The sequence below is a fragment of the Acomys minous genome (assembly GCF_964271855.1).
Source record: "Acomys minous genome assembly, chromosome: 16".
Taxonomy (NCBI): domain Eukaryota; kingdom Metazoa; phylum Chordata; class Mammalia; order Rodentia; family Muridae; genus Acomys; species Acomys minous.
In genome coordinates, this window is record NC_140498.1 from 42020634 (window position 1) to 42047700 (window position 27067).

The window sequence follows — 27067 nt, forward strand, 5'->3', positions numbered from 1 at the left end:
CTATAAATCCTTAAGCATCTACTGCTAGTGGGCACCACCTTTACATCCAGCATCTACCCAGCTTGGGGCTTTGCCTTCCTCTTCGCCCACCCTTCTTGGGTCATCTCTTCTCTCCCCTAGCCCTTTTTTTTTTTTTTTTTTTTTTTTTTTTTTTTTTTTTTTTTTTGCCGCGGTTGTCCCAGACTCTCGTAGCAGTCACTAGGAAGCGGTCCCTGCTAAGCCTGGGCTGGGGTATGATAAACCAGCCCGAATCAGAATTAACCAGGGTTTCCAGGACAACCTCTGGCACGCGAGTCTGGGCACCCATTTCCCGCCGGTCGTGAAGACCGACCAACTGTGCGTGCACGAAATGCCTCCGGGTACTGTTGGCGTAATCGCCAAGATAGTGTATCTTCGTTCCGGTTATTTACCGGTTACTTTATGCGGCTTCGACTCCGGGGTTTAGCTACGCTTTTACGAATACGAAGACTCAACCACATAAAGTGATAGTGCTCTCTATATAGAAGTGAAGCAATGAGAGCCACAGCGGGACCGGAGCCAAAGGCGCAGCGCAGCTCGCAAGGTGCGAAACGCCGCTTGCAGGTCTGTGTCGTGCGCATGCGCGCACTACGCCTTTTCGCTTCCTGCCTTGTTTGGCCCTGGCGGCGCACCGTCCTAGTGCCTTCCGGGTTGCTATAGAGACCGGCGAGCGCTGGGCCTGGGAACTCTAAAGAGACGTGCTGCCGCTCCGCAGTGGACTCTTGGGGACCCGAGCGCCATGTCTTTCCGCGACCTCCGCAGTAAGGCTGCACTCGGCTTTCCTGGGGGGCTTCCCAGAGACTCGGGGCTCCCCTGCCAGACCCGTGCCTGAGCCTCAGGCCCCGTCAGGCCGGTGGCTCCCACACCAGCCAGGGGCTGACAGAACTTTACAGCTCCTTTGGAAAGTTCTGTCCGTCACTGGCCGCGTGTGGCTGGAACACTTGGAATGTGTGTCTCGAGCGGCCGAGGAAATGAATGTTTAATTTTTACCTCGTTTTTATCTCAGTTTATCACGGTCGCATTCGCAGGCGCATTGGAATGGTTACGGGAGATGGAGACTTTTCCTGTGTCAGGGTTTGTGTAGGAAGATCCAAATAAAGCCACGGAGGTGACCGGATGAATGGCTATTGCTACTAGGTTTTTTGTTAAATTTCCGAGGGTCTGTTGCAGTCTGTCGATTGCGCTCTCCGTGTGAGCATCATTTCGTTTACTCCTAGGCAGTTCTTGTGCCCTGGGGTCCAGAGATGAGGAAACAAGCAGCAAGAGGTTAAAGTCAAGTGGACAAGTAAAGGATAGAAACGTGTGGCTTTGGGGTTTGAATCCAGGCTTTCTGAGCAGATCGCTAGAGCATGGAGAAGTGGAATACTTTTTTGGGGGGGGGGGGGAGGAAACATCTGTTATGGGCCAGGCGATTATATTTCACTTTTACCGTTCCTGCTTTTAACTGCAATTTAAGTAGTACAGCTACCCGCGGTTCACACAGCTAGAAAGAGGGACTAGGACCGTGTGACCCAAAAATCTGGCTTCACTTGCAGAAGAGTAGCAGCTACTAGGGGTGCTCTCTGGAGTTTGAGGGTGTTTGGACGTGTTACGATGGCTGCCCCACATAGTTTTCGATGAGGACGGCGCTTGGCTAGGATTACGGAATAGCGATGTGCGGGAAAACGCGTTTCTGAATGTGTGCCATAACTAAGCGCTGTACAGTGCTGTACTGTGAGAGAGAACAGTGGAGAGCCTGGCAGCTACTGCCCAGCTGTTGAGGCAAAGCCTGACTGGGGGAAGGCTGCCACTTACTTCCAACCGTCTCCGCTTCCGTGGTCTGGTGTGATCTGCCCTCCTTTATTGCCCAAGTAGATTATATTTGGGATTGTCAATAGGACATTTTTAAAATAACTGTCTACAGTAAGAATGAGCAGACATTACATAGCCAGGAAACACGTTCAAGGTCTCAGGGTATTGTGGGAACTCAGAAATGCTGCTGCCTGTGTTCATTTCTTTTCATGACAAAGTTTTTTCTGTGTAACAACAGCCCTAGCTGACCTGGAACTTACTGTGTAGGTGAAGTTAACCTCGAACTCACAGAGATCCATCTGCTTCTGCCTCTCACGTGCTGAGATTAAAGCTGTGCATCACAGAGCCCGGCTTGGTTGTGTTCATCTCTAAGTCTCACTTTCTTTGTTTTTGTTTCTGCTTTCTTTTCTTTTTTTTTTTTAAAGATTTATTTATTTTCATATATATAAACACTCTATTCCAGGTATGCATGGAGGGCATCAGATTCTGTTATAGTTGGCTGTGAGCCACCATGTGGTAGCTGGGAATTGAACTCAGGACTTTTGGATGAGCAGTCAGTGCTCTTAAGTGCTGAGCCATCTCTCCAGGGCTGTTTCTGCTTTCTTTCAAGCAGTGTAGCTTTTTTTCAGGCATTCCCAACGTACAGTATTACTGTTTACTACTCTGCTTTTACAGTAAATCTAAATACAGCATATAGTTCAACCATTCTCTTAAAATTTCTCTGAATATGAGGTAACTGACCTTTGAAACGTCATGAAAATCATATGTTCACGGGGAGTGGAAGGGGGGCATGCATAATCTTGACCTTGACCCTACCCTAGGCCTTCCTTTAACCAACCACTATCTAAGTAGTTCTTAGTAAAGAGGCAGCTATCAGAGAGAAATTAAAGCCCCAGCTACTACCTAAGGCCCATTTCCCTGTAGGAAGGCTGCTCCCATTGATCTTGAGGTGAGGTGATCTCCAGGTGACCGATTAGATACTGTCGTCCCCTGCCCCCCCCCCCCCCCCGCATTGTGCAGAGCTGATGGATTCAGCACCCAGAACTGTCCCTGAGTTGGGGAGAAGCAATAAGAAGGGAAAGCAGAGACTAAGACTCACTGCCTCCCAGAAGGAGCTGCCCTCTGACAAGGACTCACTGCGCTGTGTTCTACATTGGACAGATTTCACAGAGATGATGCGAGCCTTGGGGTACCCGCGACATATTTCAATGGAGAATTTCCGCACACCCAACTTCGGGCTTGTCTCTGAAGTGCTGCTGTGGCTTGTGAAAAGGTCAGAATGCACTTTCTTCACATCTCAGCGTGCGCGATCGGTTCCATTCGTTAGCTAACTGGAAACTCGCGATGTAAAAGCAAGAGTGTGCACAGCGTGGACCTAGTTGTACCTTGTGAAGAGTTGCCAGGCAGGTAGATCTCTGTTAGTTCAGGGTCAGCCTGGCCTACACACCAAGTTCCAGGCCAGCCAGGGCTCCATAGAGAGACCCTGTCTCAAAATGTAAAACCATGAAAGCAAAATAAACCACCAGAGTTTAAAGCCCTTGGAGGGAGGTGACTGCCCTCACTAGAGTGCTGGTATAGGCTCCACTTCAGCCCTCACACAAATGGCAGGGACCTTCGTGCACACTTAGGATATACTGCATTAGAAACATCTAATGGCTGGAGATCCGGCCCTGAGGCTAAGCATGGACTGCTCTTGCAGAGGACCGGAATTTGATTCCAAGCACTCATGTTGGATGGCTCACAACTGTAATTCCAGCCCTTGGAGGATCTGATACCTCTGACCTCAGTGGGCACATACTTACACACAGGCCAATATATATATATATATATTTTTTTTTTAAATAAAAAATAAAATAAAAATCCAAAATAAGAAATAATGTAGACTTTTCATTGTGTTAAAAAGTCTCATATAGCCGGGTGTGGTGGCGCATGCCTTTAATCCCAGCACTCGGGAGGCAGAGGCGGGCGGATCACTGTGAGTTCGAGGCCAGCCTGGTCGACAAAGTGAGTCCAGGACAGCCAAGGCTACAGAGAGACCCTGTCTCGAAAAACCAAAAAAAAAAAAAAAAAAGTCTCATATAATTGGGATTAGTAATAATCTCATATAATTGGGATTAGTGTTAGGAACCAGATAGTAAATTTCTATGTTTTGTTACACATAAAATTCAGTCTACATGAGATGTCTGTTGAATATTCTGGAGTTACAGGCAGTTGTGAGTGAATATTCTGGAGTTATAGGCAGTTGTGAGCTGTCTGATATTGGTGCTACGAATTGAACACAGGTCCTCTGGAAGAACAGTATGTGGTCTTAAACAACTAAGCCACCTCTCCAGCCCCTTTTCTTTGCTCTTTATATTTAAAAACTATTCTTATCTTTCAGAGTGTACAAGGCTAAGAGTCACAGTCTTCTGAGCCTTGGTGAATTATCACATCAAAATAATTCCAACAACTCTGCCACTCTTTTTCATTTGTTTGTTTTTGTTTTTCGAAACAGGGTTTCTCTGTGTAGCCTTGGCTGTCCTGGACTCACTTTGTAGACCAGGCTGGTTTAGAACTCATATCGATCCACCTGCCTCTGCCTCCTGAGTGCTGGGATTAAAGGCGTGTGCCACCATGCCCAGCTAACTCTGCCACTTCTTAAAGTGAATTATTTAGCCTTGGTATCTATCTTGGGCCAATGACTATCAGCCTGAGTCACAATCTTGGTTATTTTCATAAAAGTTGCAAGTTTGAGATAGATTTCGTTTGTAATCTGGCTCTCGTACATGTTTGTTCACATTTTGTTACTTTGCGTGTGTGCACTTGTACATGTGTGCCATGCAGTGAGAGTGGCGAGCAGGAAAACACTGCTGAAGTGATATTTCCTTCCATCTTTATACAGCCTCTGAGGACTGAACTCAGGTTTCCAGGCTCATACAACAAATCCCTCTACCTACTAAGCATGTGTGTATCCACTTATGTGTATGGGCTCCTGCTAGCCACGGCATACATGTGGAGGTTCTTGGTAGTAGACCTGTTTACTGAGCCATCATGTGGTCTGAGTTACTGAATCTCTTTTTTTCGGGGGGGGGGGGGCATTGTTTTGAGACAGGGTTTCTCTGTGTAACAGCTCTAGCTGTCCTGAAACTTTTTATAGACCGGGCTGGCCTCAAACTCAAAGCGATCTGCCTGCCTCTGCCTCCCAAGTGCTTGGATTAAAGGCGTGCACTACCACCGCCCGGCTAAGTCATTGAATTGCTCCCTGGGTATTTTGTTTGCTTTGGAAGTTTTTGCTTAATCGCATTACCTTGGATGGGGCCTGGAGAACCTCATGTTAGCAATAGTCAATCATCCACTTTCTGTTTAATGGACCTTTTTTTTTTTTTTTGCTTTGTTTTGTTTGTTCAGTGGTTTTGTTTTGCTTTGTTATATTTTTCTTTTTCTATTCTTTCTTTCTTTCTTTTTTTGGTTTTTTGAGACAGGGTTTCTCTGTGTAGCCTTGACTGTCCTGGACTTACTCTGTAGACCAGGCTGGCCAGGAACTCACAGCGATCCACCTGCCTCTGCCTCCCAAGTGCTGGGATGGCAGGTGCACACAAGCACGGCTGACTAGGGGCTTTGTGTTCTGGTGGCTTCTGCTTGTTCTCTGTCTGATAGGTACGAGCCGCAGACCGATATCCCTTCTGACATCGAGACGGAACAAGACCGAGTTTTCTTCATTAAGGCGATTGCCCAGTTCATGGTTAGTTCACAGTTATTTTATGGAGTTGTCAAATAAGTTAGAAAAAGATGAATCCTAGTTGGGACTATTTTTGAATTGTTTACTTCCTGAAACTGCCCCACTGCCAGGTTTCTCTAGAACCCTTTGACTACAGTGTTTGTTTATTTCTTTGCTTTTGACTTATTACTTGTATAGTTTTATTTGTTTATTTTTAGATAAGTAATAAAATAACAAATATTTAATCATGAACTTATACAGAGTAAAATGACTTTCTGCCTTGTCTCCCCTGGCCTGAATTACAATCATAATAACTATTAATTTCAGTTAATCCCAGGGTTTCATTATGAATATTTTAACAAATAATAACATTATATGTGAGTAATAATATTCATGTTTATATTCAGTTTTACACATTCTGTATAGCATTTTGGTTTCTTCACTTATGGTGTATTTTGGAAAACTTCCAAACGCATAGAGAATCTCCTCTCTTACACTCGAGTTACATGAGTGTCGCGCACCTGTGTTATTCACACAGGTATTTAGGTGTTTACAACCTTTCCTATTTGAAGTCATTCTGTAATGAATAGACCATGGTTTTCATTTTGTATGTGAGTTTATGCTTAGAGTAGTTCTCAGAATTGAAATTACTGGGTCAAAGATATGTACGTTTGTAGTTTGGGTGTCTTCCCATGTTGCTCTATTGCGAAACACTTAGGATGTCTTTTATCCTTAATTACTGAGTTGTATCATGGTTTCTGGCAGAGACATTTTCAAGTTACCTACATGGGATCTGAAATATAGCTGGGAAGGGTCTTAAACTTTGAAGCTAGGTATGATGGTGTACACTTGTAATCCCAGGGCTTAGAAGGACAAGACAGGGGAACTGAGAGTTTGAATCTAGCCCGAATAGCTACGTAGTGAGTCCAGGCCAGCCTAGGTTACATAGTAAGACCCTGTCTGAAGAAAAAAACAAAGCAGAACTTTCTTGTCTCCCAACAGGCCACGAAGGCACATATAAAACTCAACACTAAGAAACTTTATCAAGCAGATGGGTATGCTGTGAAAGAACTGTTGAAGATCACGTCTGTTCTTTACAACGCTATGAAGACCAAAGGCATGGAGGGCTCTAACGTCGGAGGGGACGACGTCAGCAAATTCAAGTTTGATCTCGGCTCGAAGGTGAGGATGATGAAGGCTGTGGCTAGGAAATGTTTCTTTCTCTAGCTCAGCAACAGAGTGTGTCTAACTGGCCGCACTCCCTCTCTCCTTGCTGGCTGACTGAGGAGAGTGCTTCAGTCTGTGGTAACAGGTTTGTTCTCATTAGTGTTGGAATGAAAGCAAAGTCACAAACTGAGATCCACCCGCCTCCGCCTCCCGAGTGCTGGGATTACAGGCGTGGTGCTAAAGTCAATTGTTTTACAGCCTCATTTTACAGATGGTGTTGAGGCACCGAGGGTGCTGGGTCTTGTTGCTTAGCTGGAGGTCTTCAGAGTGTGAACAACACTGATGGAGATGTGGAAGGTCTGATGCAGGCAGCGCCTTGGAGAGCAGCAGAGCATTGTGGGAATGGAGCCTGCTGAGGGGGAGGGCTGTTATCATAAACACTGCCGTCAGGGGGGCCTCTAGGCATACATGGCTCTTGGCAGAAGTGAGAGGGAAGGGACAGGCCATGAGAGTGAGAATGGGGACTAATGTCCTAAGATGACGAAGAGAGGAAGTCCTTGGTGGAAGCTAAGAGGGGAATATAGTAAACCCTCTGGCCTCGGAAAAGCCTCTGGCCTTACTCAAGGGTGGAAAACGGGGTTTCAACCAAGATTTATAAGCTTTAAACTTCCTCTTAGCTAAACAAGGCTGAATGATCCTCTGAGCCCAAGAGTTTTTGGCCAGCCTTGGGGATTAGAAAGTCCCCTTCTCAGAAAAGGTGAGGGCTGGGGATGTAGTGCTGTGGTGGGGCTCACTCAGCTCTCGGCTGCCAGGTTGCTGAGCAGCTACGGAAGCAACAAGCAACAGGAGAGTTGAGCTGCTAATCACTTACCGTCGTGGCCTAAGACTTCAGACTAGAGATAGCAGCTGCGCGTTTCATCTCTGCCCGTGCAATGGCATCCATCCATCTCGGTCCAGAGTCTGCAAGCTCCACAGACCTGAGATGGGGAGAAGGGACAAGAACAGAAAACTAAACTGGGGCAACCATGCTGCATACCTTTAATCCCAGCACATAAGAGGGAGAAGCAAGTGGGTCTCTGTGAGTTCAAGGCCAGCCTGGTCTACAGAGTAAGTTCCAGGACAGCCAAGGCTACACAGAGAAACCCTGTCTTCAAAAAAACGAAAACAAAAGAATGGAAAACTACTAGGTTACTGTGTTAAGGTGGGAAAGATATCATCAGTCTTTCTCAGAACTTGCCATAAAAAGGCCTCAGCAGAAGCAACTAAAGAGGTCCTTAGCCCAAGGCTCAGATGGGGAACTGAGGAACGAAAAAATCCGAAATAAGAACACATATTAGTCTGGTACCAGGGTAGTTTTTCTCTCTCAGCCCCCAGAGAAAGCACTGTGGTCATCATGCTGAGCCAGCGCTCACAAATGAGGTCCAGACATTGTTAAAGGTTAATCTATCTGTGAGCACACACAGTGTCACAGTGGGCAAGAAGGTCAGAGGTCAATCTGAGGATGGATTCTTTCCTTCTATCATGTAGGTCCTTATCATCAGTGGCAAGCACCTTTAGCATGTGAGCCTCACATTCAGCCCAGATTCAGATGTATTTGATGGTAGATTTTTATGGGTTTGCATATGAATTGAAGTAGATGAGGTGGCATGAGAGCTTCAAGTCATGTTGCCAGGCTTGGTGTAATGATGTTCAGTGGTCCAGCTGACCTGTCTTCTTCGGAAGCTACTGGCCAAAGTGACCAAGGAAATGAGCTCTGATATTATTTAATTTTTTTTGTAATTTAAAGATGAAAATAGCCAGTGTGACTAGTGGATTTTTGTTCTGAGTCTGACTGTAGACATTAAGCTTATAAGTCCCTTTGGCTGTCTGAGTGGAGATGCCTATCAGGAGTTCATGCGTCAGACTGAAGCTGCGAGTTAAAAGGCATCAGCATGCCAGGGATTTAAAACCATGGGCGAGAAGTGTCTGTCAGAGACCAATCTATGTCCTCTACCACTGTAGAGAAGCAGAAACACTAAGGTGAATCTTACAGAGAAATAGGGGTACTTGCTGCTAATCAGGCAGGAAAAGCAGGAAGAAATGTACCCTGGGCCGTAAGAGAAGAAGCTGCAACTGTAGGGGGCCACAAAGCGGGACCAAAAGAGAGAGAAGGGCTGAGAGTTAAGGTGAGTTGTTGCTGGGAGGTTGGAAGTAAAGAGAGAAGGGAAGGGATACTTGTTCAAGAGAAGTGGGGAGCAAGGATGCATGTGTCTGTGTTTGGGCTTCTTGAGAATTTAACATATTGAAGGAGAAGGGGATAAGCACACCCTAAGAAAGTCTGAGTACTGAGTCGTCATCAGAGCTGTTGGCATCAACTTCCTAGCAATCGTCCCCTGTGGAAGCCCAGGAGATTCTAAATACTTAGTAGAGTTGGCCTCCCCTGAGCGTCATAGCAGCTCCCTGGAGGGAAGTCCAAGGCATTGGCCTTGCCATGCTGCAGTAGTGTCTCTCAGGCTGCCCCTTTGGTCATTCTCCTATCAGCAGCCTAATCCAAACAAGAAGCACATCAGCTTTTGTTGCTTACACCTCCTACTTGTGACTTGTTTCACTTTCCAGTTGGGTTTCTGAGAGACCAGGCCTCTGAAATTGGTCCGTTTGAACCTTGTCCATGGTTTCTAAGTTGGTGTCCTAGGCTCTGTTCTACAGCAGTAAGTGGGGCTGCTGGAGCATGTGCTCCGTGCTGTACACCTGCCTGGAGGACAGAGTGGCTGTTGAATGCCTGCTGAGAAGCGAGGGTTCTGTATTTGCAATTTCCCTCCAGATTGCAGATTTGAAAGCAGCCAGACAGCTTGCTTCTGAAATCACTGCCAAGGGAGCATCACTGTATGACTTGCTGGGCAAAGAGGTTGAGCTGAGGGTAAGTACTATTCAGTTAAGGAGTGAAAACTGTCTCTTGCTTGTTGCCCTATAGTTCTTCCAATTCATAATCACCGTACCTGATTGAGAGGGCTAATGTGTGGGAAATTGGTATAGGGTGTAAATCCTTTCCTGCTTCTATTGGACCCTGGACCACTGGAGAAGCAAAAGTTTTAATCTTTGATTTTTCAATTAAAAATATTTTTCATACAATATATTTTAATTGTATTCTTTGCCCTCTTCCAATTTCTCCCAGATCCTCCCTCCCTTACATACCCAACTCCATTTTTTCTCCCCATCCCCCCAAAAAAGACAACCAAAATAAAAAAACATGGCATTCATCTTGTGTTGGCCGACTGCTCGTGTGCATGAGGCCTGCCCTGAGTGTGGCTAATACACAGTGTCACCACATTAAGAAAATGGATTGCTATCAATTGCAAATAGCTCCTTGGTTAGAATGGACTTTGCATGCTGTGACTGTTAAGATCTTCAGCTTCTAGGTCAGGATTGTCCAATGTACAGCGTGAGGCTCCCAGGACTCACTGACCCAAGACTCACCCAGAGACCATGCTGACATCGCTGCTGTGTAGTATGATCTAGGCATTAGGAGTTTCAAAGCTTTCCCTGTTGACGACTATAACATATATGTTTGTGACCAGTCATCTAGGCAGCACTTTCAAGTAGCTGGAGAAAAATGCTGCTATGAAACTTGCCTTGCCGCTGAGTGCCAGTCACACAGTGTGCACCATTCATTCCGTTTCTAGTGACTGATGAAGCATGGCTCCCAAACTTTGCTAAGCACAGGACTTCCCGATGCCCAGACTACTCAAATACTATAAGTTAGCATCAGGGTTTTGACCAAACAGTAGTTTGGGACCACTGGGTTAAGAAGAAAAGTACCCGGCACTTGGGAGGCAGAAGCAGGTGGATCGCAGTGAGTTTGAGGCCAGCCTGGTCTACAAAGTGAGTCCAGGATAGCCAAGGCTACACAGAGAGACCCTGTCTCAAAAAATCAAAAAACAAAACAAAACAAAAAAAGAAGAAGGAGAAGAAAAGTATTATTGAATCCTTATGCGTACCCACTGAAGGTGTTTAAAGTGTGCATTCTCCGTCTAACATTTTTCACTTTAAACAGATTTTATTTCCTTACTTTCTTTCAAGTATGTGAGCCTCCATTGTTCTGTCACTGTCTTAGCATTCCATTGTAATGCCTAGCTTCCATTTCTGCTCTAGGGACAAGCAGAAGTGGGCATCTTAGTGATAGGGCTGTGAGTATACAGGCAGCAAGTTGTGCTGTGCTCCGTTTTCAGGGGGGTCGCCTATGAAATTTAGCAGTAAAGGTAATGGATATTGGGCTGGAGAGATGGCTCTGTGGCTAAGAGCGCTGACTGCTCTTCCAGAGGTTCTGAGCTCAAGTCCCAGCAACCACATGGTGGCTCACAACTGTCTATAATGAGATTTGGTGCCCTCTTCTGGCCTGCAGGGGTATAAGCAGGCAGAACACTATATACCTAATAAGTAAATAAATCTTTTAAATTAAAAAAATGTGTTAAAAAAAAAAAAGGCAATGGATATTGAGTTACAGTTTGCCAGAGGTACATGCGGCCCTGAGCTGAGAATGAGAACTTGCAGTCCGAGGAGAGCCAGGCACTTAAAGAGGGATGGTGATTATGTTCTGCACAGAGATGTGCACTACTGTAAAACCTTACTTTTTATTTTCTTATGGTGTCAGAGATTGAATCCTAGGCCTTGCACATGCTGAGCCGCAGTCTTCCCCATTGAGTTACACTTTGAAGAATTGGTGTGACTGTGTAGACACATATACAGCACATGTTTTGTGGGGCATCAGTGGACATAAAGGTGGACATCTGTAATCCCGGCAGCTGCAGAGTCTGAGGACAGCAGTGGGAGGGGGGTCGCAAGTTCAAGCACGTTTTAGGAAACATAACAAGGCTCGTAAGAAAAAAATGAAACTAATAGAAATAAAAAACTGAACTCCCTGTCTTCAAGTATATACGTGACTTTATTTCTCCTAGGAACTGAGAACAGAAGCCATTGCTAGACCTCTAGAAATAAACGAGACTGAAAAAGTGATGAGAATTGCAATAAAAGATATTTTGGTAAGATTACATTGCTTTTATTTGTTATTTTTATACCTGGGACTCAAAAGTATGATTTTATGTATACACTAGGCAGAATAAGAGGGGCCTAGAAACAAGAGATGCTTCAGGGGAAACTTAGAGGATATTTTAGGATTCCTACATTATGGCTACTACTTTTTCCCTTAGCAGTTTCTAAAATTACTAAAAATTTACCAGTTTTTTTTTTCTGGGCAGTGATGACACATGCCTTTGATCCCAGCACTCAGGAGGCTGAGGGAGGCAGATCTGTAAGTTCAAGGACAGCCTGGACTACAAATGGAGTTCCAGGACAGCCAGGGCTACACAGAGATATATACTCATTTATTAAAAATACATGTTAATACTCCAATACAAGTGTAAATTCATTCTAACAGGAAGATCGGTCCTTACTCAATAACTTTTTTTTTTTTAATAAAAGAACAATTATGAGCCGGGCAGTGGTGGCTCATGCCTTTAATCCCAGCACTCGGGAGGCAGAGGCAGGCAGATTGCTGTGAGTTCGAGGCCAGCCTGGTCTACAAAGCGAGTCCAGGACAGCCAAGGCTGCACAGAGAAACCCTGTCTCAAAAAAGAAAAGAAAAGAAAGGAAGATTATGTACATTGCATATGTATAGGTCTGTGCAGTGCCTGGAGGCCAGGTAGAGCATCAGGTCTCCTGGACTGGGAGTTTCAGGTTGGTATTTTATAACCAGGGAGCCACCTAAGTGAGAGCAGTAGACAGTGCAAAGTGATGTATCAGTGCCCAGTTCAACCAAGCAGGCTGTCAGTGTATCCTCCTCTCACTCCTGTCTCTGAAAATGGTTTGTTACACAAGCTACGCTGGGTGGGGGCTGGTGTTTTGTTGGTTTGCGTTTGTGTATGATTTGTGTGATGTTCCTTTGTCAAAGTTGTTAAGCCCACGCTGGCATCTCATCTCAGTATCTCCTGTTCAATGTAGGCACAGGTTCAGAAGACTAAAGACCTGCTCAATAATGTGGCCTCTGATGAAGCCAGCTTAGAAGCCAAAATTGAAAAGAGAAAATTAGAACTGGAAAGAAATCGGAAGCGACTACAGACCCTGCAGAGTGTCAGGTAGAGTGAGAATAGCGTCTGTGGACGGTGGAAATGTGCTTGGAAGAATGTCAGTGGCATAAGCTGCTCCGCACCACAGAGCGGCCTCATGCGCAGAGACCCTGTCACAGTTTCCCTGTTGCCTGTCCTAAAAGCAGACTGCTCCGCTCACTCACTCTGCACTGCCTTTAACATGGCTGAACCCTGGAGCCCTCTTAAAGTTTATGGTTTCTTGGACTATGAGACAAAGTAGGTCGAGATGGTGGGAGTTATACCAAGCTTGGCCTTCTAAAATCTTGCCATAAGTTAGCTTGAAACAGAACATACTTCCATCTTTTGGGTTGAATAGGTTTTAGACTTTTCACTTTGATAATTCCTACCTGTCAGCAATTTATTTTTCTTATGACTTTGGCTCAGTGGAAGAACAGTTGTCCTTAGAAGTCTAGTAGTGGCCCGGAACATTGCCTGTGTTAGTGGGGCCTTTTGTGTATTCACATTTTCTCTGTGTCCTCTCTTTACTTGGTTTATGCCTTCCCTCCTTGGCTTCAGTATCTTTTGGGTTTTCTTTTCACAATGTTGGGAGTGAGCACTGGCAAACAGCAGGCACCAGGAGCAAGGCACCACAGGTCCCCACATACCGCTCCAGGGCTTGCTCTTCCCTCTGCTGAACTCACGGCCATGAGAGTCCTTGGACTAACAAAGCCATCCTCAAAGCATAATTCACTCTAGTTATGCTCCAAATCATCTTCTGTTTGGTTTTCAAAACAGGATCTTGCTATATAGCTCTGGCTGTCCTGGAATTCACTTTGTGGACCAGGCTGACCTTTAACTCACAGATACCTGCCCGCCTCTGCCTCCCAAATGCTGGGGCTGAACACGTGTGCCACTACCCATGGCAAGCCCCAAATCAACTTAATAGAAAAATTACTCTATTCAAGTTTTAAAAGATTAAAGTTCTTTTTCCCTCTCTCTTTCATCCTCTGTCTTACTTTTCTATTGCTGTGACAAAAGTTACCCAAGGTAATTTATGAAAGACAGCATTTAGCCAGATGGAAAGCATGGCAGGAGGGACAGCGGAGAACGCAGATGTTGATCCCAAGCAGGAGAAAGAGAACACACTGAGAGTAGAACAAAGCTTTAAAACCTCAGCGCTTGCCCCGAGTGACACACCTTCTCCATCTAGGCCATGCCTCCTGGTCCTTCCCAGACAGTCTCACCAGCTAGGCACCAAGTAGTCAAATATATGAGGCTTGTCCATGCCACCAAGAGAACCCATATCAGCCGGGCGTGGTGGCGCACACCTTTAATCCTAGCACTTGGGAGGCAGAGGCGGGCAGGTATCTGTGAGTTTGAGGCCAGCCTGGTCTACAAAGTGAATTCCAGGACAGCTAGAGCTATATAGCAAGATCTTGTTTTGAAAACCAAACAGAAGATGATTTGGAGCATAACTAGAGTGAATTATGCTTTGAGGATGGCTATACAGAGAGAGACTCTGTCTCGTGGGGGGAGGGGAAGAGAGAACCCATATCAAAACTATGGACTGCTTCATAATTATGCATGTCATCCTTGTACAGATAATATGCTAATCTTCTATAGTTCAGTTTTAGTATATGTGCTGCCAAAGCAGGCGCTTGAAACAGTTTTTAAAATAACATAAGGAGTAGGGGATGTGGTGGTTTGGGTGAGAATGGTCCCCCGGAACCCCACCATAGCCCTGTGTCATGGAGGTCCTACAGCTTTGGATCTGCAGGACCGGCCCTTTCCTACACTCCAGCAGTTCATAGATAGGGTAGATGTTGGGGTGGGCCAACTCAAAGCCCCGAACCTGAGCCTGGTTGGTAGCTGAGTTGGTTAGCTCTCTCGCTCTCCTGCACCCACACCACCAGGGGGAGCTCTCTTCCACTGCCCCTGCCAGCTCACTCAGTGCTGCGGGCCAGCTCACCCGAACCCATGCCACCAGAGACAGCTCTACTGTGCTGCCCAGGTGAGATACAGAGTCTACTCTTTCAAGTGCTATTTAATTTTTATTAAAAATATACATTCCAGCCAGGTGCAGAAGCACACGCCTTTAATCTCAGCACTCAGGAGGCAGAGGCAGGCAGATCTCTGTGAGTTCCAGGCCAGCCTGGTCTACAAAGCAAGTTCAAGACAGCCAAGGCTACACAGAGAAACCCTGTCTCGAAAAAAAGCAAAACCCAACCAAACAAAAAATCTTGTCTCAAAAAAATACACATACACACCCTGGGAGGATTTATGTAACGCCCAATTCACCTAATTGATGGTTTATAAGTAATTTTTTTTTTACATAATTCGTTCAGAGTTTTTTTTTCCAGGTTTTTATAAAGAATACATGGTTTAAAAAATCATTGAGGCCAGGCATCGTGGCACATGCCTTTAATCCCAGCACTTGTAAGGCAGAGGCAGGCAGATCGCTGTGAGTTCAAGGCCAGCCTGGTCTACATGACGAGTCCAGGACAGCCAGGGCTACACAGAGAAACCCTGTCTCAAAAAGCCAACAACAAAATAATCATAATCATAATTGTTCATTTGGTAGGTAGAGAGGAGAAAATACAAATTATTTTTAGGCAGTTATCAGAGTGGGAGATCTTGTATAATTAGAGGCTTCATGGTGTATTTGAAAGAAAGTCATTACGCTGGACATTGGAACTCTTAAATACAAATTTCATACTACTGTAGATTGGTTAGTTGTCACTTTAAAAAAGCTTTCACTTTTATTTCATTTGCCCATTTTAGGCCAGCCTTTATGGATGAATATGAGAAGATTGAGGAAGAATTGCAAAAGCAGTATGACATGTATCTAGGGAAGTTTCGGAATTTGGCTTACCTGGAACAGAAACTTGAGGACCATCATCTGATGGAGCAGGAGAGGTTTGAAGTAGGTCCTTGGCCTAATCACCCATACAGACATCTTTCTGCGTGTTATTCTACACCTGAGACATAGCAGTTTGTACTTATCAGTGTATAGAAAGTACAGCTCTCCAGACTGCTCACATCATTATTCTGCTTTGCTGACTGCATAGCCTGGATTCTTCATTGTCAAATATTTGATGTGTTATCGGGGTTTGGACAGTGAGGAAGTGGAAATGGGTCAGCTGTGACCTGGAAGGGCCTGTGTGTGCTCTGCTCTTTCCTGACTGATATGCCGGTTGTTTTTTGTTTGTTTGTTTTGTTTTGTTTTCCTTGTTTTTTTAATCCTTAGACTACCAAACGAAATTTAAAAGCCCGTTTTATTTCATTGGGTTTTTTTGCAGATGTACATGTTTGTGTGTTATGTGTGTGTCTGTATGTGCATTTTCACATTTGTATGGGCACATGTGTGTCTGTGTGTCCAGGTGAGGCCAGAAGTTGGCATCTGGTATCTTCCCCTCTCTGCTTTATGTAATGAGGCAGGTGGGCATTTGAATTTGAAGTTTGCCCATTTGACTTGAGCTGGGCAGCTTGTTCCAGTGCTCCCCTCTGTTGTCTTGTGCTCCCCTGAGCCATCTCCCCAGATTGTCACTGTTTTTTTTTTTATAATAATCAGGGCTGTTTCCTGTTCATTTTAGGGGGTGAGGAGGCCAGTGTCTCACTATGTAACCCAGACCAGCCTCTTGCTTTAGCCTCCTAAGTGCAGAAACCCTAACATACATGTCACCACGCCCGGCTTACTCAGGACTCTAGTTGACAACACCCCTGGCACACTGCTTCCTTTTGGCCCTACACTAGGAGCTGTGATGAGGGTTTCCTGGCTTATCTTACCATGCTGACCTGTCCATACGCATCTTTAGGATCAGGGTAGTGAAGCGACACAGGCAGCAACATGGGAACGTTCTTGCTTTTGTTGTGAGCAGCAGAGCTGTGCCTGTCTGCACTGGACACATCTCCTGTGTCCACTGCCCCTGAAGGCACATGTGGTGGACTTCTGTTGTGTCACTCATTTCTTTCAGAGTTGGGGTGGTAGGAGGAAGAGGGTATGGGCCAGAGCATCAAATGCCTAGACCGCTCCCACAGGCTGCCGGGTGGATGACAGAGGAAGAGCACAAGTTAGGGTCCACATAGGTTGCTCATGGAAACTTTTGTTTTTGTTTTTAAATACAGTACTCTGTGTGTATGTGTGCCTGCAGGCCAGAAGAGGGCACTGGATCTCATTATAGATGGTTGTGAGGCACCATGTGGTTGCTGGGAATTGAACCTAGGACCTTTGGAAGAGCAGACAGTGCTCTTAACCTCTGAGCTATTTCTCCAGCTCTCATGGAAACTTTTTAATTACTTATTTATTTTTTGTTTGTTTTGCTTTTGTTTTTCGAGACAGGGTTTCTCTGTATAGCCTTGGCTGTCTTCGACTCACTTTGTATACCAGGCTGGCCTCAACTCACAGTGATCCCCCTGCCTCTGCCTCCCAAGTGCTGGGATTAAAGGCAGGTGCCACCACACCTGGCAAACTTTTTAAAATTTTAAAAGACTTGCTTATGTGTGTATTGTATGTTGGTATTTTGCCAGCATGGATGTGTGTGCACCATGTCCATCCATGCAGTGCCCTCAGAGGCCAAAAAAGCACATCAGATCCCCTGGATTGGAGTTACACATGGTTGTAAGTCACCGTGTGGGTACAAGGAACTGAACCAGGGTCCTCTGGAAGGCCAGCCAGTATCCTAAACCACTTAGCCTACTCTCTAATCCCCTTAAGCAACCTCCTATGGTCTTATTTGTATGTTTGTTTGTTTGTTTGTTTTGTTCTGTATGACAAACACTGCAGTGTTCACACAATAGTAAGAATTGAATCATCCACCAAAGTTCCTCGTTCTGAATCTGGCTTTTCTCCTCCACAGGCAGCTGAAAATACTCTCCGTCTGATGCAGAACAAACTAAAGGAAGAGGAAAAGCGACTGCTCAAGAGTGGAAGTAAGGCTGTTTGTTTTCACTAGTGTTTTCAGTTATGAGAAAGTAACTAAGTATTTAAGGTTTTTATTCAGTGTGTGTGTGTGTGTGTGTGTGTGTGTGTGTGTGCGCGCGCGCGCATGTGTGTGTCTGATGTACATGCACACCCATGCCAAGTCTAAGTGCAGGTGTGGCTGTGCCGTGGCGCACATGTTGAGGTCAGAGAATTACTTTAATGTTGTGTCTCTCTCCTTCCACCCTTACATGAGTCCCTGATATCAAACTCAGGTCAGCAGGTTTACATGAGTTACTTACATTTCTCTAGCAGAATTATCTACATTTAAAAAATACTTATTTTGGGCTGAGAGATGGCTCAAAGGTTAAGAGCACTGTCTCTTCCAAAGGCCCCGAGTTCAATTCCCAGCACCCACATGGTAGCTCAGGACCACCTGTAATGAGATCTGGTGCCTTCTTGTGGTGGGCAGGCACACGTGTGGCCAGAATACTGTATAAATAATAAATAAAACTTTAAAGAAAAAATTTTAAAATACATTTTAATTAAATTATTTTCTCATTTTTATTGTGGTAAGAGCAATAGATGACATCTGCCCTCTTAAGCACTAATCTGTCACTGTTGACTAGAACTGCAAGAATGTTCTCAGAAAATAGTTTCCTCACAGCTTCTATATTAAGTGCCGTTTGAGTTTACTCAGAAAGCTTGCTTCTCATAGACACTGAAATGCCAGTTATGAGGCGTGCATCAGGTCCTCTGTGTGATTGTTACGGCTGTTAGCTCGGTGTTCTTGTGGGACTCCTAACCCTGGGAACAGGTGTATCTCTGACTCTTCTGCCTGCTCTTGAGACTCTCTTCCCTCCTATTAAGTTGCATTGTCCAGACTTGATATGAGGGTTTGCCTTGTCTTATTGTATCTTTTGTCCTGTTGTCTCTTGGAGGCCTGCTCTTTTCTGAAGAGGAAATGGAGAGGGAGGGTGCAGGGAGGGGGGAGTAGCAGGAACTAAGAGAAGCAGAGGGAAGGGAAACAGGTTGGAATATATGAGAGAAGAATATAATTTCAATAATAATAATAATAATAAGCTTGCTTCTAATTATACAGCATCTAACATTCATTTCTTATGATACATTTGTGTCTGTTTAGTGCTACAGTTAGCTTGAACTTTATGTAATAAGCAACTATAAAAGAAAAATTATCCCTAGTAGTATGAATGGCCCCTTATTTTAGGGCAGGCTAAAAACGATACTGTTACATGCAGTGTCAGTGAAGCGACCACTTGCTTGTTGGAAAATCCCACACACAGTCACGTAGGAGTGCTCAACAAGACTCTGCCTGTAGCGAGAGATGTGTTCTGCCTAGTGTTTTCGGCCTTGAGATGAAATGTGCTAAATGTACGAAACATGAGGCCCAGGTTCTGGGAGAGAGTCCTCTCCATGGTGAGCTAGACGTGCTCTCCAGGATGACGCCCAAGGCAGCAGCGGCTACACCAGGAACCGTAGCAGTGGTGGTCTTCCTGCTGCATTACAGCTCTGTTGCTTTGACTTGCTTCTCTTGCTTATGTCTTCATGATGCAGTATCTCTGTTCTTGTGGTCTGAACAGCAGCACACCTGGACGGCCAGCCTTTCCCCCACCTGCCTGTCCTTTTGTCTGGGTCTTTTTGTCACTGTTCTCAGGGAGCCCCAGAAAAAGAGCAGGGACTGCTGGGAATCCTCTAAGAGCGGGTTTAGAAACCTAAAAAGTGTCTGAAGCCAATCGGACCCCTGCCGCTTTAGTTCTGGGCCAGTCAGGACAGACTAAGTGGCTGAGTGAACGATCTGTGCTGCGTGGAGTACGCATTTAATATAAATTTTGTGGATGAAGTAAGCGGGAAACTAAACTGAGTGGCAGTTTTGTGTTATAGTTGTTAAATTAAGTTAGTATAGATTTGTTTTCTGTATAAAGACTTTTAGAAGGTGTAGTTTTCAAATTCTGTTGGTAGTCTTTGTGACACTGTCACCAGCGCTGAGGCTGTCCCTCCTGAGCTGAAGAACACGGCTCTTCTTTTGGCTAAAGGAAGCAAGCTACCGATCCAGTTACCTTGACATTACCTTCTCATGCAGGCGCACAGAAAAACCTTTTGGAATGCCAACAACTGCTGGATTTCCAGGCTGACTTCTAAGTGTCAGACCAGCAACTGAAACCCTTTCTTGCCAGACTCCATCACTCCTTGGACATAAGGCACCAGACAATGAGATCTTTTTCCTCCCATTATAGTCTTTCTCTGTTGCTTCTGTCTAGGACATGCTCAGCTTATAGGCACAAAGAATATTACCAAGTATTTAAGAAATGCATATAGAGTGAATTCTGGGCTGCAGAAGATGACTCTGTGATTCAGAACACTTGCCAGCACCCACGTCACGTAGCTCAGAACGGCCTTTAAGTCCAACTCCAGGGGATCCCAATATCTTCTGTGGTCTCTGCAGGCCTCCCCAACACATGTGCACACATACATACACAAACACATACACACACAGAGGAGGGTTTCTTTTAGTTTGGTTTTTGGTTCTTCGAGACAGAGTTTCTCTGTGTAGCCTTGACTGCCCTGGACTTACTTTGTAGACCACACTGGCCTCGAACTCACAGAGATCTGCCTGCCTCTGCCTCCCCAAGTATTGGGATTACAGGCATGTACCACCACACCGAGCTCACAGAGAATTTTTTAGTTAAAAATTGATAAAAGGAAATAGCCTATTATATGAATGCGCCCTCATAAATAAAATGTATTTTTTTTTAAAAAGTATTAAGTGTGTGTGGTGTACAGGGCTTGGACCTGGAGCTTTATAAAAGAGAAGCACGTGCTCTACCACTGGACCACAACCCCAGCAGAACCCCAGCAGGGCACCTTTACTAGAATTCTCCTCAGGGAGAGTTCACACATGCCGGCCACATCAGTCCTGTCCTTCTCAGGACAGCCTACTCTGCAGCCCACGCCTGGCTCCCTTCTTGCCTCCAGCCTGCATTGTTTGTTCCATCCAGCTCCACGTCTTTATCTTTGTTAGGGTCCAGGCTCTTGAGTTGTAACATAGCTGACACAGACAGAGAGGCCTGCCCTCCCCTCCCCCTGCCATCTACCTTGACAGCCAGCTTCTCGATTTTGTAAAATATATTCAGGCTGTCATAATGCTTTTAAAACATCCGATCCACATTCTTTTGGCTTTGAAAAATTGCTCTAAGCAAGTACAGTACATTATAGACTGCTTTAACATTTCATTAAGTACCTATGAGCAAATTCAGGGAGTCTCATAAAGTCTAAGAGATGAAAAACGGGCTAAGAAAGGCAGGCACCTTTGTACTGAAGCCGTGGTGGGCAGACGTTTGACTATGATGAAGGAACCGCTCCTCCACTCTGCCTTCTGGTGTTCCTACCAGGTAACGATGACTCAGACATAGACATCCGCGAGGACGATGAATCTGATAGTGAGCTGGAGGACAGACGGCTGTCTAAGCCTCGGACAGCCATGGAGGTGCTCATGCAAGGTACAGTAACTCCCACTGTTGCCCAGCTCCCAGTGCCTGCTTCTCAGAACACAAGGGCAGAGCGCGTGAGTGCTGCTAGTACTGAGATGCACAGTGTACTGGGAAGGTCCCTGGAAGACTTCCTGTCTCAGTTTTTCCTGTTCTTGAGTATCTGTTGCTCAGACTGCTTGCTGGTGGTTGTTGCCTCTAGTAGGCCTTTTGTTTGCTTTCTTAGAGCTAAACTGCTCTTGAATTCAAAGTATACCCTAAAATGACCTTGAACCTGATCCTCCTAGGTGTTGGGATTATGGGATACACCACCATGCCCAGCACCTGTAATATTTTTACCAGTGGCCCTGGGAATAGCTGGTTCACGCTGGCGGCTTCAAATTTCCCACAGACACCTCAGGAATGGTCTCTGCAGCTGAGCTCTGTGTTCTATCCATTGGGGGTCAATGCAATTACATCTTTGTGGACAAGGTTAACACCAAGAAAAGGGGTCTCATGTGTGCCTCTCATAAAACATTTTAAAAAATGGGGTCTTCTGAGCTGGGCGTGGTGGCCCACACCTATAATCCCAGCACTAGGGAAGCAGTGGCAGGTGGATTGCTGTGAGTTTGAGGCCAGCCAGGTCTACAAAGTGAGTCCAGGACAGCCAAGGCTACACAAAGAAACCCTGTATTGAAAACCAAAAAAAAACAAAAAAGGAGAGGTGTTCCACTTTAGCCTAGCTAGCTGTCAAGGGATTGCCTCTCCGCGTACGTGTAAGATGCACTCAAATACACACATATTGTCAAACTTAGGTAAAAAGATCACCTGAAAATCCTTTAACTTAGGTGGGACCAGATTGCATCATGATGCTAGGTTCAGATCCTTAGCGCCCATGTGAAAAGCCATGCCTCAGTGCCTGCCTGAAGTCCTGGTGCTGTTGAGGTGGAGACAGGAGGATCACTGAGGCTTGCTGGCTGCCGTACTGAATCAGTGAGCTCAAAAAGTAACATGGAGAGTAGCAAAGGAAGGCACTGATATCACCTCTGGTCTCCGCATGTGCACATACACACATACCTACACATACACTACACTCAGACCCAAATGAAATACATTGTCACTATTGCAGATGCCCACTGGAGAAGACAGCTTGGACATGGGGTTAAGCCAATAGAATGTCTGTATTAAACTGAGCATGGTGGTGCACACCGTTAATCCCAGAATTCGGGAGTACCGGTAGATTTAAAAAATTCTTACTGACCACTCAGCTAATGTTAGAGCCCAGATACTATTTTTGGTATTTTGAGACAGGATCTCATTTGTACCTAGTCTGGACTCAAACTCACTGTCCTCCTGCCTTAGCCTCTAAAGTGTTGGGACCATAGAGAGTTGTCATATACCCAGGAATTGCAGAGATGAGCCGCTGTCTTCTCGTCATTTGATGCTAACTTTTGTTGTTAGCTGCTTCTGTTTGTCCCAGGCCCGGCTGTCTTCAATTTTTCTGTGTGCTAGAGATGAAATCTGTGGCATATAGATGAATGTTCAACCACTTATCTCTACCCCAGCCATCATGTAAAGGTTTTGGTTTTGGTTTTGGTTTTTTGAGACATGGCCTCACTATGCAGCTCAAGCTAGCTTTGAGCTCCCAGTAATCCTCCTGTACCAGTTTTCTGAGTGCTGAGATCAAAGCTATATGCCATCACACCTGCTATAGTAATATTTTATTGCCTTTCAAAGTAGAAGTGCAGAGCTGGGGCATGGTGGCCCAAACCTGTAATCCCAGCACTCTAGAGGCTAAGGCAGGACCAAGAGTTCAAGGCCAGCCTCTACTATATAGTGAGTTTCTTTCTCAAAATTGAGGGGAAGGGGGGGGGATACAGAAAATTGACTACTATTTGTTGACCGTTCTAATTAGTTGGAGCTCAGTTAAGTATATTTTTTTGTATGTACTTTAGTCTTTCCCCAGTTTTCCAAGGGAAAGCAAGTCTTAAATGCCAGTTGCTGCCATATTTTCCAAGGATCTCATCATTTTGTGTTCTTGTTCTCAGGAAGGCCCAGCAAACGCATCGTGGGCACAATGCAAGGTGGAGACTCTGATGAAGATGTGAGTGCTAGCACCTTCTCGACACTCCTGTGCCTCCTGGTGTCTGCCCTGTCCTTATAGATTAGCTCAGGTGCTGGCAGCAGTCAGGAAAACTAGCTGTTCCCAGCACACTGCTTGAGTGTGACAGAATTTAGCCTGTGAATGGCCGGCTCTTTTCTCTGCTTGTCAGTAGCTTGTTTCTCTTTTCACACAAGTATGCTCGCCCTTTGTTTTCGCCTTCTCACTCTTCTTTCCATTCTCGCTTTCCAAAGATGGAAGCAGCACCAGCCCTCTTAGGTAAATGCAAGACTCCCAGCTCCAGGAAGCAGGTTGGTTTTCTTTTTTTTTTTTTTTTTTTTTTTTTTTCTTTTTTTTCTCATCTGTTTGTTGGTGTGTGTCGGCCTGCCCAGGGCTAGCAGAACCTCTCCTCCAGGGTGATGCTTCCTCTCTTGGGCAAGAAGCCCTCAGAATAGATCCCATGCTGAGAGAGGCACAGTGGTATCTTGCGTTACCACACTAAGGGGGCGTGGGTCTCACCAAAGATGAGAAGGGGGCCAGTCACCAGGCCCTGACTTTTAACCTAGAAAGGAAGTGCTGATGCAGGGGCCATGGCCCAACACCAGCCTTTCTTCAGCTCCAGTCTGCATTTCTTGAGCAGGAACACAGAAAACATGTTTTGCTAGACCAGGGCCTTGGAGAGGCCAGGCAGGAGGCTGAGATCAGGGTGTGGGAGCCTTGAATCTACCAGATAGAAAACCGACTGGAGAACTTAACCAAACAGGGACTCTAGGTTCTCAGAGTGGCAGGCTGGGTGTGCTGCCGGACGCTGAGCCCTTGTTCTGTGGCAGTCCCTGCAGGGCAAACGTTACTAGAGATGCCAATCCAAGGTCAGCTTGTAAGGGACAGGCCTCTGCCTGGGGTATAGAACCAGTGGCTGCCCAGGGACAAAACCGACCTAATGCCTTGTGTGGAGCTTGACTTCCTAAGTGCCACAGTGCTGTTCTGCTTAAAGCCAGGGGCACACCTGGCATGAGTCTCGTCGGGCAGGGCACTTGCACCCTGAATTCCTAGGGGACAGTTGATAGAGAGGCAGGGACATCACTCAGCAAAACTTTTTAACAGCAAAGATGTACATGCTGAGGTAGCTGTCCTCCACTCCTGTTCAGGGAGTCGGAAACAGGGAGGATCCGGCCTAAAGGAACCAGTGCTTCCAGGAAAGTGGTGTCTGGCTTCTGTTTTATTTGCTCACATGCTTTTCAGAATGCATGCATCCACAGTGGCTCGGGTCTCCTACTTGTTTATTTCCTGGAGGCTGTGTTCACACATCTCCTCTCTCCCAGGGCTTGGCTTTGATGTGTTCTTTCAACAAGAGCCTGTTGGGCCCTATCAGTGATGGATCCTGAATGCAGCAGGGAACAAAAACAGTCCTTTCCTTCTAGGAACAATCTAGCAGACACAACACAGTCAGGTTCAGGAGATGAGAAATGACAGAAACAAGGCAAGGCCTCTCTAATGAGAAATTGGAACAAAGGCCTGAGTGAGGGAAAGGGCGAGCCATGTTGGGGTGGGCAGAGGCCCTGGGCCGGGGGAGTGTGAACGTGAGGCAGCGGCAGGATGGAGGGGCCTGGGGTGAGAGAGCTAAGAGGAGGCAAAGGCAATGCAGAGCTGTGTGCGATGCAAGGAGCACCTGGTAAGACAGAGATGGCGGAGAATCGTCAGCCCAGGAGGAGAAACAGGTAGAAGTGCAACTGTGTGGGTTACAAGTGAGAGTGTCTTAGCCAGAGGCGGTGGTGATGTTGGTGCAGAGAAGTGCTCAGATTCTGGGTGTCTTGTTAGTTGACTGCAACAGGGTGATGCAGAGAAGTGCAGAACGCTTTGGTGGGCTGTAACTAACTGAAAGCATGGGGCTCTAGCTTCCTGACATAGAGATGACTTAGGGAGCGGCTGTGAAGGCAGATCAGGAGTTTGGTTTTAGACATTGTCAGGTGTGAGGCCTATTAGACACCCACATGCTGGTGTGGAGCATCCAGCTGAAACTAAAGTTTGGAGTTTAAGAAACAGGGCTGGGGGCTGGAGAGATGGCTCAGTAGTTAAAAGCACTGACTGCTCTTCCAGAGGTCCTGAGTTCAATTCCCAGCAACCACATGGTGGCTCATGACCATCTAAATGTGATCTGGTACCCTCTTCTGGCATGCAGGCAGAGCACTGTATACATAATAAATACATACATGAATGAATAAATAAATAAATAAATAAATAACTTTAAGAAAAGAAAAGAAAAAGGGCTGGGCCAGAAGTGCAACTTGGGAGCCATCCATATTTAGCTATGGAAGCACTGATAGTGTGATCACACTGTGTCAGGAGCAGGAGGAGAAGGGAGCGGCCTGCAGCCCTGAGCTGCCTCTGTAACAGAGGCCAGAGGATTAAAGACCACCAGGCCAAACAGCTGGAGCAGACTGTACAGAGAGCTAGGGATAGAGGCTAGACTAGCGTGTGCCGGGAGGGTGTGGGGTGGACCTCAGAGGAAGGGTGGGTCAGTGAGAGGGGTGGAGAGGAGACTGGCCCGCACTGGGTGAGAACCCTTTCAGTCTTCATAAGAGTGCTTTGGGGTGTTAGGGTAGACTGTTGTGTATAGGCAATGGGAGGGGCACATGGGGGGGCCACTTGAGTATTTCTTCCTTTCATTGTGAGACAAGGTCTTTCTGTGTAGCTCATCCTCCTGCCTTAGCATCTGGGATGCTGACACTGTAGGCTTGCCCCACAGTAGGCCTGGCCTTCCTAAGGGTCTCTGCTGGGAAGAAAGCAGACAGAGCAGGGAGCTGGAAAGGGTGGCAGTTCTTCAAAGAAGAGAATTCCAACGTGTATGTACTACTCAGGAATAATCTAGATTGTGTGGCCAGCCATCGTGGTATACAAGGGGCACAGGACTTGCAGTAAAAAAGACAGCCCGTGTTGGTGCTCCCTGGATCCAGAGCATGAGTGAGCTGTGGCACCCTCACCTCGCCTTCGTGCCCACATCTGTGCTGCTTTCCATCTCCACCTGGAGCCAGCCTCCCTTCCTCCTGCCCTTCTGTCTGCTGGGGCGTCAGCATGTGTGCAGGGTGTTCCCATGGCATCCATGGGAAGGCAGCTCCTGCTTGATAACCCTGGCAAAGGCTGTGTTTAAGTTACTGTTAATAGCTGCCGCAGTCTAGTGCAGTTACTCAGTCAGCAGTGTGTGTTCCTACAACCTTCCACTCTAGGGGTATTTCTGCTCTTTGCACTCTCCTTGAAAGAGGACGGTGGAGTCTCAGATAAGCTATCATAGTGAGCTAGCACCTCAGTTGCATTTGCCATCTTTTTGCTTCAGGAAGACTCAGAGGACAGTGAAATTGACATGGAAGATGATGAAGAAGATGATGACGATTTGGAAGATGAAAGCATTGCTCTCTCGCCAGCTAAGCCCAGTCGAAGGGTCCGGAAGCCTGAACCCCTGGATGAGAGTGACAATGACTTCTGACCTTCTTGCCCAGGGACCCAGGCAGATTAAAAGCCTCTGATTTATAGGTAAATGGAATCAGCAGGCTGGAAAGGTAACATGTATTTTGTTCACTACACCATCTGGGCTTAACCGTAACTGAAACCCCAACAAAGATTTTCTTTTGTCTTATTTCCTAACACTTGTGAAACACTTGTGTTATAAGTAATTCAAATCTACAAGAAAAGCCCTTGAGGAAAAATACAGATTGACAACCATGTAAGTCTTGGCTGCTGTTATTATTAAATTAATTTTCCCTGATGTTCTGGCCACAGAGAATCTCCAGATTTTGAAGGCTCCGTTTTCTCTCAGAAGACTATTGTTCTTCTGGG

The 27067-nt window shown here is 46.0% G+C and overlaps 1 protein-coding gene across 3 annotated transcripts; it reads left to right on the forward strand.

The window, feature by feature from the left end:
- Positions 1–646: 646 nt before the first annotated feature.
- On the forward strand, positions 647–26996 carry CLUAP1 (clusterin associated protein 1). 3 transcript variants are annotated; one of them, XM_084761934.1, is made up of 13 exons: positions 647–779; positions 2971–3082; positions 5446–5530; positions 6509–6688; positions 9474–9569; positions 11605–11688; positions 12647–12780; positions 15514–15655; positions 17589–17661; positions 21061–21168; positions 23184–23239; positions 23491–23547; positions 26568–26996. In XM_084761934.1, exons 1-13 carry the CDS (start codon positions 758–760, stop codon positions 26715–26717), a joined length of 1299 nt encoding a protein of 432 aa, XP_084618060.1. In that variant the 5' UTR covers positions 647–757; the 3' UTR covers positions 26718–26996. The 3 variants fall into 3 exon arrangements, with proteins under 3 accessions (XP_084618060.1, XP_084618061.1, XP_084618062.1); XM_084761935.1 differs by lacking the exon at positions 23491–23547; XM_084761936.1 differs by lacking the exon at positions 23491–23547 and having other exon boundaries at positions 23188–23239.
- The last annotated feature ends 71 nt before the right edge of the window (positions 26997–27067 follow it).

Excerpts from the sequence above, each read along its gene's own strand:
- CLUAP1 (XM_084761934.1), top strand. The coding sequence starts at position 758 with ATGTCTTTCCGCGACCTCCGCA. Across the intron at positions 6,689-9,473 it reads AGTTTGATCTCGGCTCGAAG|ATTGCAGATTTGAAAGCAGC; the intron begins GTGAGGATGATG and ends ATTTCCCTCCAG. Across the intron at positions 23,548-26,567 it reads CTCCCAGCTCCAGGAAGCAG|GAAGACTCAGAGGACAGTGA; the intron begins GTTGGTTTTCTT and ends TTTTTGCTTCAG.